A 17,392-nucleotide genomic window follows, 5' to 3' on the forward strand; every position below is an offset into this window, starting at 1 on the left:
AACCGAGATGTGACTAAATGAAGTGACTGGTGGAGTTAAAGTGTAGAAATAGAGGTAAATTCTGAACATCTTTGCATGTCTTTCCATTTTGCTAATGGAATAGTGATATTAATCTCCGTTACGCAATGCAGAAAGACATCAGATTCTAGAAAAAGAGGTAAAGAAGGCAATATACTTAACCACTTACAAGCCTATGCTTTCAAGGCACTGGGTTTCCTATACCATAAAATGAAGCTAAAATGGGGTGAGGACAGTAAAAGCTATTAGTAGAAGCCCAGAATTAACAGAGGAAGTAGATAATAACCTCTCTGATTTTCTGATTCTTCAGCAAATGGGAACAAATGTAGTCTACTTAGAGGCCCAATTAGTTTTACCTCTCAGTCTTTGAAACCCACAAAAACCAACACTGTTCCTCAACCAATACCAGGGCAAGAGCGCACAGGCCCGCACAGGTCACTAAGCAACAAATTCAAATTCAAAATCCAGTTCTCCTTCCCCTCTTCCCAAGTTAAGGGATTTATTTATATATGGTCCCCCTTTCCTTGTATCAACCCTGGGAAAAATCACCAGCAACTCTGTCCCACTCTCTACCTGCTTCCTCATCACAGAGGCCTTTCCAAACCCAGGGTATAGCATGGCTGGACAGAACCTTTCAAAACCATCATTTTTATACTTGGTGAAAAATGGTATTATTTTCCATCATAAATTATGAAGTAAGAGTTCAAAAGCACAAGCAGCATACAAGTATGATTTAAAATAAAGATGTGTAAACTATTAGAGCTTTTTTCATCTCCTCAAAAAGAAAAGCTCTTAATGTCTCGCGCTGTGTTGTCCAAAGCAGTAGCCACTAGCCACATGTGGCTATTGAACACTTGAAACGTGGACAGTCCAAAAATTGAGATATTCTGTTAGTATAAAATAGATAACAAATTTTGAATCTGTATGGAAAAAAATACATATAACCACATTAACTCATTAATTTTTTTTCTACTGATTACATAATGAAATGATAATATTTTGGACACACAGGGCCAAGTAAAATATACTATTAAAATTAATTTTACCCATTCTTGTTTACTTTTTTAATGCAAATACTAGAAAAATTAAAATTACATACATGGCTTGCATTCATCTCTCCTGCACAGTGCTAGTTTAGAGGAGAAGTTAGAGACAATGTACAGAATGGAATACCCACACACCAGAGGGACTGACGGGTTCTGCCATGGAGACTACCACCAACTTAAGCTGACTTTCAGTGACCTGATGTTTAAGATCTTATTGTTTAAAAAATTTCAATAAGTGAAATTCCAATATTAATACAATCCTATATAGTCCATGAGTCTATAAAAGGATTCTATTAGTTTAAAACGGAAACCCTTAGCTAAAATAACTTACCTTTACAAACCAAGAGTGATACAGTCTGTCCCAAAGTTCTAGAACTTGCTTTTCAATTACTGCCGTATTGTTCACCTTATCTCCTAAAATTTTATGAAGCTAGAAGAAAAACAGATATAATCTGGTTCAATATTTTAGGCAGCAATCCAGTAAAATGAATACATGCTGGGATCTTCACATTTGTCCCAAATCAAACTAAAATGTTCCAGACTATTTAATTGCTCCTAGCCACGTTATTTTTTTTTTCTTAATCTCTACTCCTCAGCATTTCCAGTAAATTTCCTCTCCTTAGTCCTCAAGTTGCTACTTTTTTCTTTCCTCTATTTTCCGGGCTCTGTGAGAACTATTTCAGGTTTATTGGCTAATGTCACAAATGAAGCCATCATCATTGACTTATCTGATTCATCTGCCCAGGGAAATCTTTTCACATGATCACAGCACTCATCCATATATAGATGGTCTCAAGTTACATTTATCAGTACTCTTTTAAGAATTACCACAGAGTACACTTGAGACTATGCTGGAATCTCCTGCCTGGAAGGGAGATGAGAGGGTAGAGGGGGTTAACCAAAGAAGCTGGCAAAATGGACACTAGAAGAGAGAGTGGAGGGAGGGAGCGGGCTGTCTCATTAGGGGGAGAATAATTGGGAGTATGTAGCAAGGTGTATGTAAGTTTTTGTGTGACAGGCTGACTTGATTTGTAAACTTTCACTTAAAGCACAATAAAAACTATTTTTAAAAAAGAATTACCACAGAACTTTAAATAAAATTTTTAACACAAATTGTATTTGTGTTATAAACACAAATATTTCCCTTAATGTGACTGCTGACAGCTGTGAGGTCTCAGGTAGTTATGACTGATCAAAATGACTTCTGGGTGGTGGGAATCAAGTACACTGACACCAAAAATTAGAAGAAGGCTATTCGTTATATCTTATCTCCCTTATGTATGAGAAAAACTATAATATTAAAGACAATTTTGAAAAGACAATGATTTGTAGTCCCACTCTCTTAATACAATTATCTCCATTTTCCATTTCTTCTGTAACTTTCTGCCTACATCAATTCAGAATTCTATGCTTCCTTTTGTACCATAAGCAAATAGATCATTAAGTTTTGATACTAGTATTTAATCATTACCCAGTCACTGAACATAGAGATTGTTCTCAATTTTTAATGTTATAAGTAACACTGCAATGACCATTCTCACACCAACTTTTTTGTTTGTTTCAGGTAAAAGTTTACAGTGTAAATTAGTTTATTCAAAAAATTTATACACAAATTGTTTTGTGACACTGGTTGCAATCCCCACAATGTTTCAGCAGTCTCCTCCTATTCCTTCCCATCTTGGGTTCTCCACGTCCATTCATCTAGTTTTCTTGTCCCTTCCTGCCTTCTCGTCTTTGCTTTTTGGCAGGTGTTGCCCATTTGGTCTCACAGACTTGACTGAATTACGAAGCGCATTCCTCACATATGTTATTGTTTGTTTTATAGGCCTATCTAATCTTTGGCTGAAAACTGGAGTTTGGGAGTGATATACCCAGCTTTTTATTATTATTAAGATACATGTACAGGAATCAAACAAAATGCTATGCATTGATAAATAACCTCCTGTAAAAATTTTAACAATTAATACTTCCCAACAAGGTACAAATGAACCAATTTTCTTTAAGTAGACGTTAAGTGGTAACCAACTGTTTATTCTTTTCTTCTTTAGTGACAAGTGTGAACATTTTTCCATGTTAGTTTACAATGTGTATTTCCTTGTGTGTGGCCTATCCATACCTTTTGCCTACTTGATGTTGGCCTTATGTATATTTGAGCCAGTTCTTTGACATGTTTGCTGCCAATATATCTGTCTGATGTTTTCCTTTATATGTAATTAACTTATTCATAAACCAAACACCAATTAGTGGATATAATAAAAAGCCACTTATCTTTGCACAGCATTTTACAATTTACAAATGGTTTTCACCTATATCATGCAATCTTTACACCACCACCAAGAGTGAGATAGAAAAGGGTTCTGTCATCACCTTTGATCTTATGATAAGAAAACAGACTTAGACAGGAGGTACAACAGGCCCAAAGTCATGCAGCTAAGGGGCAGAGCCAGGATTAAAAACTCCCTATTCTAATGTTCTTTCAACTATAACATGTGTAACTTATGTACAAAGAACATCTAATAGCAAATGACCCCAAATTATTTAAAAACCACAATTAACCTTAGTCTAATTTCCTTTAGTTACTTTAAATTTGTCAACTACTAACTTCCTATTACCAGCTCTTCCTGTCATTCTGAGATTCCCCTTTAACCAGAAGAGCCCTGCTATTGTTACAGTCAGCATCCAGTCTAGGCTGTCCACACAGTGGCTTTTATTGCAATAATGCATTATTTCAAACAGGTATCTCCTTCAGCAGTCTCACTCCCACCCAGCTCAACAGTGAATAACTCTAAAATGCCACCATTAGTAAAGTAAAGGAGGGCCTGGCATAATTTTACAGCATGTTATAAAATTCTCTTCCCAAAACTGTGGTGCTAACACCCATGGCAGAATATTACAGTCCCAGAACACACCATATAATTTACTCATTTGAGCACACAATTAAATGATTTTTAGCATATTCTCAGAATTTTGCAACCATCACCACAATTTTAGAACATTTTCATCACTCCAAAAAGAAACCCCATACCTATTAGCAGTCACTCCCCATTTACCCCCAATCCTCCCAAGCCCTGGCAATCATTAATCCACTTTCTATCTCTATAGATTTGCCTACTCTGAACACTTTATGTAAGGAATCATATAATGTGTAGTCTTCATGACTGCTCCTTTCACTGAGCATAATGTTTTCAAGATATATCCGTTTTGTAGCATTTATCAGTACCTCATTCCTTTTCGTGGTTAAATATTTCACTATACAGATATATCAATTATCAGTTGATGGACATATTCAATGATTCTTTTTAGATATTATCTTTTTGTGCTTCTAAATCAGGATCACATACATTTTACGATTTTTACTGTTAGCAATGCCCATTCCTCTTCAGCTATCTTTCCTTTAAGAATCTCAGGCAAAAGGTTCCTTACTTATCTTTACTCAGAAATTTAAAACCTACTTCCTTGAAATCTAAGGCACATTTCTCCAGCTGCCCAGAATTCCCTTTCTTAGTCCTTTTCCCAAAAAGGTAAAAAAAATTACAAAATAAAAATTTCCTCCAGATAGATAATCAAGAATTTAACGCCACGCTTTCAGCAGAATAAATTAGTCAACATATTCCTAAAAGGCTGAAAACCTTCTACAATGGCTGGAACTTCCTTCCATGACAGTTCTGAGGTCTATATCAATTTGTTTATCTTTTATTTACTCAACAAATTCCTAACGCAGTCACAAGAAAGCCTGGGCCAGAAAGCACAGAGTCTAATGAACTTAATCACTACTATTACAAGACTCGTTAAAGTACAAGTAATGAATCAGATTTTTATGTAGAAAAAGAGGTAAATGACCAACCTCTCAGATTGATCAGGCTCCTAGCACAATTCAATGTGTTTATCCAGAAGGTGTAATTTCACTGTAGTATGTTTTGACCTGTAGACTTAAGCCTATTATAAATGTGAAAACTGTTCTATAAAAAATGTCCATTTATGCTTTAACAAAGCAAGAAGTCACTACCAATGAAGGCCCTCCATGAGATATCCATAGACAGGCTCTTCCCTTACCTTGTGGGTTATCCATTCTCGTCCATACTGATATACATTGTTAGCTGCAGAATTGAGGGCTCTTTGGACTACCTGCGCCTCGGGAAGCCAACTGATTTAAAAAAAGAAAAAAGGTACACTTTTAACACACTGTACCAATAGTAGCTCTTTGAACCTGATGTACTTAAGCAATCGATAACAGACAAATTATCAATCAGACATCAATACACAGATACAAATGAATCATGCCCAGGCACATAGGTCAACTGACCTAATCCTAACACTGGCAGTTTCCCTTCAAGCTTTCCTCAGCTTCTATACCCACTTTCCTTTCAACCACCCTTTCATCTGCTCTGCCTGGTTTCTCTACCCATACATGTCCTGGGTCATCTGCCTTATCCTCTTTTATTCAGGTGTAAACACCTGGGACAGTGGTTCTCAAAGTGAGATCCATGGACCAGCTCCATTAGAATTACTTGGAAATCTGTTAGAAATACAAAGTCTTGGGCCTAAATTCGACCTACTGAATGAGAAACTCAGGAGCTGGGGCCCAGCAATCTGAACCTCAACAAGTCCTGCAAGTGATTCTGATGAATGCTACAGTTTGAGAATCACTAATCTAAGGAAGTGAAGAACTGAGGAAGAAAACAAAAAATTAAGAGGGTGAATAATTATTTTCACTTCTTTATCCATTGAAGATCTTTTCTTTTAGATGTGAGGAGCTCCTGAGCAGAGTTCCAACTATACATGGAATGCAGTCTATAAGCCTTATTCCTTGTGCAGAGAGAATGAGCCTCCCTATTTTCCTGTTAACTAAGCAGGCTACATAATATGCCTTAATCCTTTACATATGTACATTTACATACATAATCCCTTACATATGCCTAGTGCTCTCAAAAGAGAAAATATTTTCATGTATCTCTAAACTGTTCCTCACAACGTTGTATACTAGAGATGTCGTGACATTCACAAATGCAACAGTTTTCATTTCAACTATTTAACAGTGATGCCAAAAGGCTGTGGCAAGCGGTCATTAGTCATTTTCCGGAGGCCCAAATATGAAACATGCTACAGTGCTGGTATATGGAAAACAGCCAAACGACCAGTAAGTCAAGTCAAACATGTAAGCTAGAGAATCAAGTCCAATGTGCAGTATCACATCACAGCAGCTTTATGTACCTGTAGTCATCTTTACAGTAAATCAGAGTGGATCGCTTGCGCGTGCATGTGTGTGTGCGTGTGTGTATATATGAAAGATGGTCATAAAAAGAAAGCCAACTGGCACTGGCAGTCACGAAAGTAATACCTCTGAAAATCATGGTCTTAAAACAGAAAAAAAAAAAAGACTTTGTATAAATTAAAAAGTGGAATGTGAAATCAGTAGTGGTTTGAATTTTTAACATTAACCACCAACTCATCCTATACTTTAAACTCAACAGGTAAAAAAATAAGTGAATTCTTTTTCCCACCAAATTTGCTCTTCTATTTCCTATCTCCCTATCACTAATTGCCAATGCTAGAAACTCTGATTAGTCATACTTGATTCTTCCTCTTATAACCAGTTAATCGCCGACTAATCTCCTTAAGATCTTATAAACCTGTCCCTCTTCATCCTCACTGCCAATGTCCCTAGTTCAGGTCTTTATCACCTCTCACCTGGTTTATTCTCAGAGCTTTAAACCTGTCTCAAAAGCTCCTACCTTGTACCCGTTCAATCTTTTCTCCTTTAAAGAATATTCAAATAGGTTTTAAACCAAGTTCAAGAAAAGAAACATCCTAACCAAGTTTTACATAAAAGAATAGAGTCAAAAAGAAAAACAAGTTAAATTTCAACTTATAAATTAGTGATTACCTTAGAATTAATAAAAAAAGCAGGCCGTGCAATTTGTCCACAAGTTCAATTAAGTGAAAAGCATATAGCTCTTTTAAACATTTCTCACAAAGACATAAAATTCTCACAGAAGCCAAATTAAACAAGTACTCAAAGAAATCCTATAAGACTGGAATTTGCAAACTTTTTTTTTCTGTAAAGGGTCAGACAGTAAATACTGTAGACTTTGTGAGACATTTAATTTCTTTCACAACTATTCAACTCTGCTGTTGTAACACCAAAGCAGCCATAGTCAATATGTAAATAAATGGGCATGGCTGTGTTATAATAAAACTTTATCTACAAAATCAAGTGGCTAGATTTGCCCCTGGGCCATAGCTTGCTGACATATCCCCTAAGATAATACAATTTGGGAATATGTCAACATTTATGCAGAAAGTTGTGCGGCTACAAGTTAAAGTGTAAAGTCCCCCTCACTTGGTCGGAAGCACTGGGTGTGAGTGCTGTCTCTTCTATTCACAGATTATTATTTCGACTTCCTTAACCTTTGGTCCTATTTCCTCATCTGTGAAATGGGAATAATCTTATTCAATCTACCTCAGTCACTGTGAGAAACAAACAACATAAGTGAAAGTACTCTGTAAATTATAATCACATTGTAACTGTAAATCAAAGGTGCCATTTACCATAAATTGCTCCCGAAATCTTACATACTCCCCTCCCCTCCATATTACATGCTACCCCTCTGTGAAATGACAATGTTCATCAAACACTTTTATCTTCCAATGTAGCTGTGTCAGTGAAGATCATTTCCTGCAAATAAGCTTCTGAACTATGTCATCTATCATTATTTTTGTTCAAAAACAATATTCTTACTTTGCCCATTCCGGGTGATTTGCTAGTGTTTCATTAATCAAATTACTTGTGACTTCAATCATGTGTACACTCTCTTGATGTACCTATATTAGGAATAAGGAAAAAAAAAAGGAATCTTGATAATGAATAAACTCAGTTTAACATCTATTTTTCTAGTCTATTATCAGAACAATGTGTTTAGTCTCAAATAATTACATACCTTAATTTCAATTAATTTAGAAACATACACTGAACAGCTGCTATATATAATGTCCTATGATAAACATTACAGGAAATAAAAAGTATATAATGGCTCCCTGCCTTCAAGACACACTTAACAATATACTTAGAAGAAAAAGACATAGAAATGCAAAAGTATGTACACACATACATTATAATAAACATAAATGTATAAATAGATTTAGTTTACCTATGTCTGTGCATGTAAAGCAAAGCCAACACTACATGAGCTTATAAATAATAATGCAAATAAACAACTGAGTGGTTTCTCAGTTAAAAAAGGCAAGTGAAACTGCATCTCAGAATTTGTCTTGCCCAATAACCAACAAAACAAGGAGGGAAAATTTAGCCACAACACCCAAACAAGAAAAAGGCATAACATAATTTGATAATACTCTGGAAAATGATAATCAAATAAAGAAACAAAATGCTTTATAACACAGCAAAGGGGCATACCACAGCTCACTCCTACAATGACCCCCACACCCAGAAGCTATACAGGGTTGCTGACAAATTAAGAGTATTCACATGTAACATGCAAACCTGGAGAGAAAAAAAAAAAAACAACTAAGAAGACAGCCATATCCAGCCATATCTTCTCCCTTTTCTGAGGAAGAAAGGAAGAAAATGGATTGAGACAGGAAAGAAAACAATAGGTTAACTCTCTGTCTTTGAGGGATGTGAAAGCTGCATAGTAAAGGAATTGGGGAAACAATACAAAAATTGAGGGTATTCTTTCATGAGAATGGGTATGGCCTCAACTAAATAGCATAAATGCCAGGACAAGTGACATAACAAAACCCGGACCAGAGCAGAGTCTAGGTATTCTAACAAAGGCATACATAACTGTTACTGAGTGTCACTCCCACCCACTTCAAATTCCATCTGGCCCCAGCAAAGTAGAGAGAACACAACACAAACTATAGCTTGAAAGGGAAAACAAACTGATTTCAGGCCCAGTGGGGAAAGAAGAATTGAATACAATGCCTGAAAAAAGCCAGTTCACATGAGGTCTTATAGGATCTTCTTGTCACGGTTCTTGTAAGGAATTTGACTTTTCATTTTGAGGAAGAAATCATTGAGGGCTTTGAGCTTAGAAGTAACATAATCTGACTTAAATTTTTAAAGGATCACTTTGGATGCTATCTTGACAACAGACCATATGAAGCAAAGGATGAAGCAGGAAGATCAGTTAGAAGGGCAATACAATAACTCAAGTGAGAGACTGTGGTAGCTTGAGCAAGGCTGTAGTGCTACTGATGGTGAGATATGATTGGATTCACGATATATCTTACTTTAAATGATAACTGGGCATTAAACCAACCTTGCATTCCTGAAATAAACCTCACAGGGTTATAATGTAGCCTTTTTATAATATACTGCTGGATTTAATATTAATGATTTGTTAAGGATTTTTGTGTCTATGTTCTTGAAGGAAATTGGTCTGCAGTTTCCTTTCCTTCCAAGTCTATGATTTTGGTATCTGGCCAATATTGGCTTCATGAAAATGAGTTAAGAGGAGTTACTTTTCCTTTATTCTCTGAAAGAGGTCTTGTAGAATAGGCATTATTTCTTCATTAAACGTTTGATAAAATTGATCAGTAAAGCCAATGTGGAACTGACTTTGTCTCTGTGGAAAGACTTTCAAATATTAATTTGGTTTCATTTATTAATATAGAGCTATTCAAATTTTCTATTTCTTCTTGGGTCAGTCCTATTTAGGGAAGACTATGAGAACATATAAGTGGAAAAAGGTCTGGGGTTTAGTTTTTGATGTTACATTTGAGATCTCTATTAGGTATCCGGAGCCCCAGTGGCATGGTGGTTAAGAGCTGGGCTGCTAACCAAAAGGTTGAAAGTTCGAATTCACCAGCCACTCCTTGGAAATCCTATGGGGCAGTTCTACTCTGTCCTATAGGGTTACTATGAGTTGGAATCGATTTGAAGGTAATGAGTTTCTTTTTTTTTTAATTAGACATCCAGATCCAGGTAGATACTGTTACAAATGTTTTAGAAAATGATTCCTTTACTGGCTAGGAGAATGAACTAGATGATTAATAAGGTTCCTTCAAAAGCTCTGTTTATATGAGTCCTAGACTATAAAGAAGTGGTTCAATAATACATGTTATCAAAGTACAGGGAAGCAAAAGCTCACTGAGGCATGGGATGAACTAAGAAAAAGGACCTGAAGATGAACATAATTAAAATAGACACACAAGAAGACCCTATGCAAAGGACAAAGAAGGAAAAGTGGAATAGAAGAGCAGGAGAGACAAGAGAAAGGAAGAAAGGTAGATGGAAACTGTACTGGTGAAAAGCTTCTCTAAGGGCTAAAATGGAAGATAAGATTGGGTGGTTTAGTAAAAATATGACAAAAACACAGAGAATCTTTCAGGTTTGAGGACATATTAACACTGAGATTGACTGAGAATAGGACTTCCAAGTGGAGATGTCACATGGCAAGAAATAATGCAATTATTTAGCAAACTACTATATATTAGATTATTGATAAGTTACTAACTCTATAGCACTATATAATTTTCATATTCATGATTTCATGTAAGCTTCACAATTCCTTGAAAAACATACCAAAACATGAGATAAACTCTACAAATTCAGTGGGGTTCAGAGAAAATAAAGATTAGGATGCCCTATAAGAGACAATAAGAGGTATCACTGTACAGGTAAAATTTTAGCTGTGCTTTGAAAAAGGAGTTATTTCCTTTGATGAGATAAAGAGGGAGAAAAAATGTAAACAGGAAGGATCTGGAAAGGTAGAACTAAAGATCCTATGACAGGAGACCAAATGCGCAACACTTGCCCAGAAGCAAAGACGAGAAGGCAGGAAGGACAGGAAACTGGACCAGCAGACACAAGAAGCCCAGGGTGAAAAAGGAGGAGCGCTGACACATTGCGGGGATTGCAATCAATGTCACAAAAACTATCTGTATATAAATATTTGAATGGGAAACTAATTTGCATTGTAAACTTCCACCTAAAGCACAATAATAATTATAAAAAGATCCTATGGTAGATCAACAGAAAGACCAATGAGACAAGATGAGAAGGAGCTAATAAAGAAATGAAGAAATGCTGATCTAGTAAACTGGACTAGGAATCATGAGACCAGGACACAGTTCTCCTATTGAGAGGAGAAGTCACTAGTTCTCTGGTATCTCATGTTCTTCATCTGCATTTCCTCCTGAGGATTTTGATAATGATAAAATAAAAACTCATGTAAAAAGTTTGAAAAGAAAATATGCTACGTAAATTCAAGGCAGAGTTAGTATAAATTACAAATAGTTTAAGCTGTTATATATGTTTATACATAAGCCAAATAACATTTTCCATACTGCTTCTGCTAGCTTTTTACAATTTTAACAACTAAGAGATTGTTAATGATAATAGTAATTGTTGTACTCTACCTTTGCAGTCAGGAGCAGAGCTAAAAGAAGGGTTCCTATCACTAACAGAAATATGATGAAAATGCTAATTATTTTGTCTAACATCTTCTCCAACCAGATGATCATCTGCACAGAAATGAAAAAGAATTATCTTTCAGCTTAATAAAAAAAATGTATTCAAGTATCATGAAGACAAAATGGGATATTGTGCATTGCAAAGCAAACTACGGCATAATGATTAAAACAGTGAAAGCTGTAAGCAACTTTAGAAAATTAACTATTGTAATTTGAAGTTCATTATTGTCATACCCAAGAAAATGCAGTCAATTTGGACATAAACCTGTATCTATGTATGAATTCACATATTGTGGCAACTCACATCTCAGATTATACCTAAAGCACAGTAACTACTCTAAACAAAATAATGACACTCCATTAGCTGACCTCATATCTCATGATATTTTAATGCTAATTAGCAAAAGAAGCATCACACTTAAACAGATGACTCTAGAATAAGAATGCCCCTTATAATACAGGTATATCCTAAATTATATATACAGATAAAAAAGGAGCAAATTAAAATAGGAATTACATTAAAAAAACATGTATTTTTTTCCTTTGATTTCATTAGCGTTTACAAAACAGTTAATACTAAAATCTAACGTTAAGGGAGCGATAACTATCAAATTCAGGATAATAGTTACCCTGGGTGGCAAGAGGTTACAGGACAGATGTTGGGAGGGGTTCAAAATAGGCTTCAATTATTCAGGCAATGTTTTATCAAGATGGGTCTTCCTTACATCTTTTTATATTTGAAATATCTCATGATAAAATACTTTAAAAATCTGATATTCCACTTGAAATCTTTTTTTAAAAAATAAGCTTTATGAGTAACTATAGTTAAGTAACTAAATGAAAAATAATCATCACATTTATGGTTATTCTTTAATCACTAATTAAAATCTCTCTAAATGTTATTTGACATTCTATATTGACTATAATTTCCCTCATCTTTCAAAATAAAAAACAATCCTACACTTAAAAAAGTTTTTGTTTTAAGAATATACAATAATCTTAAGATTCCTGCCATGCATGGCTACCATTTAATGTTTTAAAACTAAAATTAATTAGATCAACGAGAGCTGAATCACACTGCACCCCAACCCAACATGAGCTGCAGCACTGCTGAACAAATTATTCTTTATTTAATCTAAATTATACTCTTCAAACAGTGAATAAAACATTGAAGAGCAAAGAAAATTTTTAAACTGCTCTGCTAAAATTAACTTCTGCATACTCAAGTAGCACAGTTAAGAAATTATTTTACATCCTTTCCCTCTCTTTAGGAACAGTACTTTTAAAAGTCTATATTAAGCTTCTTATAATTTTAAAATGCTTGGATTTTGGCCATTTACTGCCAAGTAACCAAAGGGAATTTGTGAGTTTAAAATCATCATCATCATCATAATGTTCTGATTCTATCCACTTCTAATGAACATAGATTACTAATTATTTTATCCAAACGGAAGGAAGTATTTTCATGAACCTAATAGACTTGTCTATGGCACTGGGTTTCAATAGACTTCTAGAGCTCTTATCTTCTACTCAATGCCTGTAAGCTTGTCTCCCCCTTATCTACCCTTTAGGAAGGACACAGCCACTACGAGGTTAATGCTACAGTGAACTCAAAGATAAAAAGTTCATCTTGAACCTTGACAATTATAGCTTCAAACAGTAGAGCTAATTTTCAGTGCATGCTACCAAAGCATCCAAGGCAAGGTAGGGATTAAAAAAAGTAATAACAGGTTCTAAGATATGGAAGGTCAGATATCATATTTTGAAGGTAATTCTAAACTCAATAAAACTGACTCAAGTTTCACAATCACCTAGTTTTTGAGACAGTTTCCCGAGGAAAGGGCTAGTATATGACTATAGTTTTAAAACCTAACATAGTGCATGGCACATGGCAGGCATCCAAAGCATAAATAATTTCAGAAGTAAAACCAGATATCTATTCACAAATAACAATCTCTGAAAATAGGAAGCCTGTGTTTTTTAGAAAAGTCATTACCATGAAACACAGATTTTAAAAATAAATGATGTTCCATTTAAAAAGCATAGATATCTTAATTTGTCTAGAACATGGAATATTCACAAATACATCACGTACATCAACATGACAAACCCAGACTTTATATTTTTTTTTAAACCAGGGGTAGGGCCACTTTTATTTCCTGTCACAAGCCATATACCCAAGGGTGGGAAAAAATCTGCTAAGAGTCACTGAAATGAAAATTTATATTCAAGGGATACAGTGAGAGTTAAAAATTTCATTTAAAATTTCAAATAAATAAAAAGCAGTTAAGATGCTCAATACATAAGCTAAAAATTTTTTATTTTTACATTACAGCCAGCTAAGGTGAAAGAACAGGGTGAGAAGGGAGACAGTGTAATAAGAGACCTAAGAATGGGAAAGAGAGAGAACAACACATTAAAGAATAAAGGGAAATGGAGAAAGTCAAGAGAAGAAAAGAAAAACAGGAGAAAGGGGGAGTTGGTGCACAGAAGAAATGACCAAATAAGAGGAAAAAACAAAGAGGATAGAAAACTTAGATGCAGGGGGGAAAAAAAAAAAACTAACCCTCTGGAAAAGGCAATGGAATAAAACTCACAAGGCAACAGAAACACAGAGAGATAGAAAGAAAAAGATGGACAGAGGAAACAGGTGAGAAGAAGGGAATGGAGACAATCCCTAAAGAAATGCCAGGGGTGCTGTACGCGGCCCATCCTGTCCCATGCTCTGGTCTGGGCAAAGGAAACCACAGCACCTGTCATCACTGCCCTGCCTGTGGAAATCGCAGTCTCTGATCAGCTCCCCAATTTTCCATGCTGTGAGAAGTTACTTTAATTTTTAAACTTCATTTTTTAAATGGTGAAAGGAAGTAACTTTAAGATGACACTCTGAATGTCATGTAGTATGAATACATGCATTTTTTAAATTTAGAGATGTTGGTAAATGCCGTTGAGTCAATTCTGACTCATAGCAACCCTATAGGACACAGTAGATTAGATCTGCTCCATAGAGTTTCCGAGGAGCACCTGGTGGATTTCAACTTACGACCTTTTGGTTAGGAGCCATAGCTCTTAACCACTACGACATCAGGGTTTCTAGGTAAACGTACAGTTATACCAAAAGATTCTCTAAAACTTCAAAACTGAGTGGCCTATTGTTTAAGGGGCACTAACGACTCGATGGCGCTTGGTTTTTTGAAGTTTCTGTGAAGCTTGATGAGAACTTTTGGAAACGAGTAGTGGTGATGGCTGCCTAACATGGCACTGAATTGAACAGCTAAAAAAGGCTGAAATAGAAAATGTTTTGATACATATTTTTGTCACAATAAAAAAAAAAACTGACTAGCTTTATTCTTCAATCTATTAAGAAAGTGTCTTTCCACTACTGAGCCTCTCTTCTTTTTCAATATTCTGGGTCTGTAGGTTTTCTTTGTTTTTTAAGCAAATTCTAGTTGCAATTGAATCTTAGTGCAAACAATAAGATACTAAAGAAAAAAAAAAAAACTAAGGAATTAAAAACCAAACCTGCTGCCGTCGAGTCGATTCTGACTCATAGCGACCCTATAGGACAGAGTAGAACTGCCCCCACAGAGTTTCCAAGGAGCGCCTGGCGGATTCGAACTGCGGACCTTTTGGTTAGCAGCAGTAGCACTTAACCACTACGCCACCAGGGTTTCCACTAAGGAATTATTAGGCCCTGGGAAATAGGGACGTTACATTTCAATTAACTGAAGTGGTTACCTAATTCATATTTACATACCAAATATTCACCAAAGCTGCAATGTTCTGACCTTAAATATAATGTAATAAAATAGTCCTCAACTATTTGTCTACTTTCCTGGAACACAAACTCTCAGAAGTTCAAGCAGTTACTCTGACCCTACACCAATGCTTTATCTATGCTACGTGGAATCATCAAAGAATAAAGTTACTTGATCTCCTGGGAATCTTTTAAAACTAACTCACACTATTCAATTATGAATTAGGCTCATGAAATAGGAAATCTCACTCATTTACTTCACTGAAGGTTAAATCAAATTGAATTTAGCTAATGAATTTTAGCTCTCCTTTCTCTCATCTCTGAAGTACAACCTCATTCCAATATTGGGGAGATACTCAAAACCAAATTGGGGAGATACTCAAAACCACCTACTTTGATCAAAGTAAGAAAATGTGACTTATGTTTGCAGCACTACCATTTGCCAAGGACTGACCTCATTTACTAATACTAGTTTTGTAGAGAATGGAGTTACATACAACCAACCTTCAGTGTGTGTGTTTTCCATATTACTTTCATTATATAGTTTAAAACTTTAGGTATCATCAAAAGTTCTCCCGTTCCTCAATTTCAACAGAAAAAAAAAGTTGTAATCTTTAGGCTCTAAAGTCTCGTTCTGATCTATTTTCAAAATGTACTGCATCTTTTTTTAAAGACTGCTATAGTATTTCCATTGAAGAATTTTAGAGTCTTATTGTGTTTAAAAACTATATAAATGATGTTATCTCTTTCTATCTGTCCTAGGGATCAGACAAAATTAAGTCAAGAACTTGTATATATGGAATCTACATCATAGGTACAACACTACTGATACATCTAGATTAGCCTTTATTGAAGTTATTAGAAAGGTACTTGCTACAATCCCATGCCAATCATGTGACACATTTACAATCTCATATCTTGAGAAACACACTAAATTAGATGTTATAGGCCATAACTACAATCTCTTATAAATTAAAAATAAAATGTTGGGATCTAATTATAAAAAGAAACAATATATAAAATTAGCAGCCAAGCAATTTACACAAATACTTCACAGATTTACCTTTTAAAAAATCCCTGCGAATGTCATAAATAGAAAAAGTAACAAGAGCTTTCTTTCCTTTTCAGTAACCATTGCCTGATGTACTCTCACAAAACAAAGAACCTAGAGTGTCAGGCTGAGCCACGATAGGGAGCTGAAGAGGAACGTAAATAACTCACAGTGGACAAAAGGACTAAAAGACAGAACCTGCTTACAAACACCTGGGCAAGGAGATACCATCCTTTCCCAAGTAGCCTTTGCTGTGTTTTTATCAAATTGTAAACAGTATTGTGACAGTATTCAGGCTTCACGACCTTCCATAGCTTATAATTAGAACTCAAATAAACCAAAACTTAGTTTGACATTTGGACAGAAACATTGTGTGAGAAGGGAGATATAGGGGAAAAATTACAGAATGCAATAGTAAACACCAACATCCATGTGTTCATTTACCTTCTTATTTAGCCAGTGCCAGAGCTTGAGGATGGGGGGTAAGGTGAGAAAGAGAAGATAAGAACAGTGGAATATCATTAGAGAATGCAATAATATGAAAAGAAAGTCACTGAGAGCATGAGAGGAAATTATTCCAGACAAAGAGAAACTACAAAAGAAAAAAAAAAAAACTGTAATGCGTTAACAAAGTTTTAAAATCAAGAGAATGTAGTATTTCTTTAAAATATATACTGATTGAAATGATGGTAACCACAAGCTCTGTTGGTAAGTTAACAATTAAAAATATATAAAATAACCTCAAAACTTATGTATTTAAATAGTCACACCAAATTCTGAAGACCAGGGTAATAAATATTAGGATTCTTTCACATATCATGGACCCAAAGGATTTTGTTTTAGTACTTGTATAAACTAACTCACGTTCATATACCAAATTTCATTGAACTTTGTAGTTGTAGCTTGTAGTATCAGCTATTTCACATTTTTCGGAAAACAAAAACATTCCTGTGCTCATTCAGAACAGTGAACACTTGGTCAAAAAGCAGACATATCTAACATTCTGTTAGTATTTGGTGCATTTTCTTCCATTCCAATTTTTATGCACATATTTTTATTCTGTATATAATATCCAGCTTTTCT

At 35.1% G+C, this 17,392-nt stretch overlaps 1 protein-coding gene across 2 annotated transcripts in view; it reads right to left on the minus strand.

Moving 5' to 3' along the window:
- The window catches only part of TMEM245 (transmembrane protein 245), a 104,311-nt gene that overhangs the window by 37,776 nt on the left and 49,143 nt on the right, over window positions 1–17,392 (minus strand). Inside the window, exons 7-11 of one of the 2 annotated variants that reach the window (XM_049896277.1) lie at window positions 16,754–16,777; window positions 11,448–11,552; window positions 7,804–7,886; window positions 5,118–5,208; window positions 1,396–1,494 (exon numbers count right to left, since the gene is read on the minus strand). In XM_049896277.1, the coding sequence (XP_049752234.1) occupies window positions 1,396–1,494; window positions 5,118–5,208; window positions 7,804–7,886; window positions 11,448–11,552; window positions 16,754–16,777 (402 nt within the window). The remainder of the gene's footprint in view (window positions 1–1,395; window positions 1,495–5,117; window positions 5,209–7,803; window positions 7,887–11,447; window positions 11,553–16,753; window positions 16,778–17,392) is intronic. The other variant, XM_049896278.1, reaches the window with a different exon arrangement.

Source organism: Elephas maximus, chromosome 9 (assembly GCF_024166365.1).
Source record: "Elephas maximus indicus isolate mEleMax1 chromosome 9, mEleMax1 primary haplotype, whole genome shotgun sequence".
Taxonomy (NCBI): domain Eukaryota; kingdom Metazoa; phylum Chordata; class Mammalia; order Proboscidea; family Elephantidae; genus Elephas; species Elephas maximus.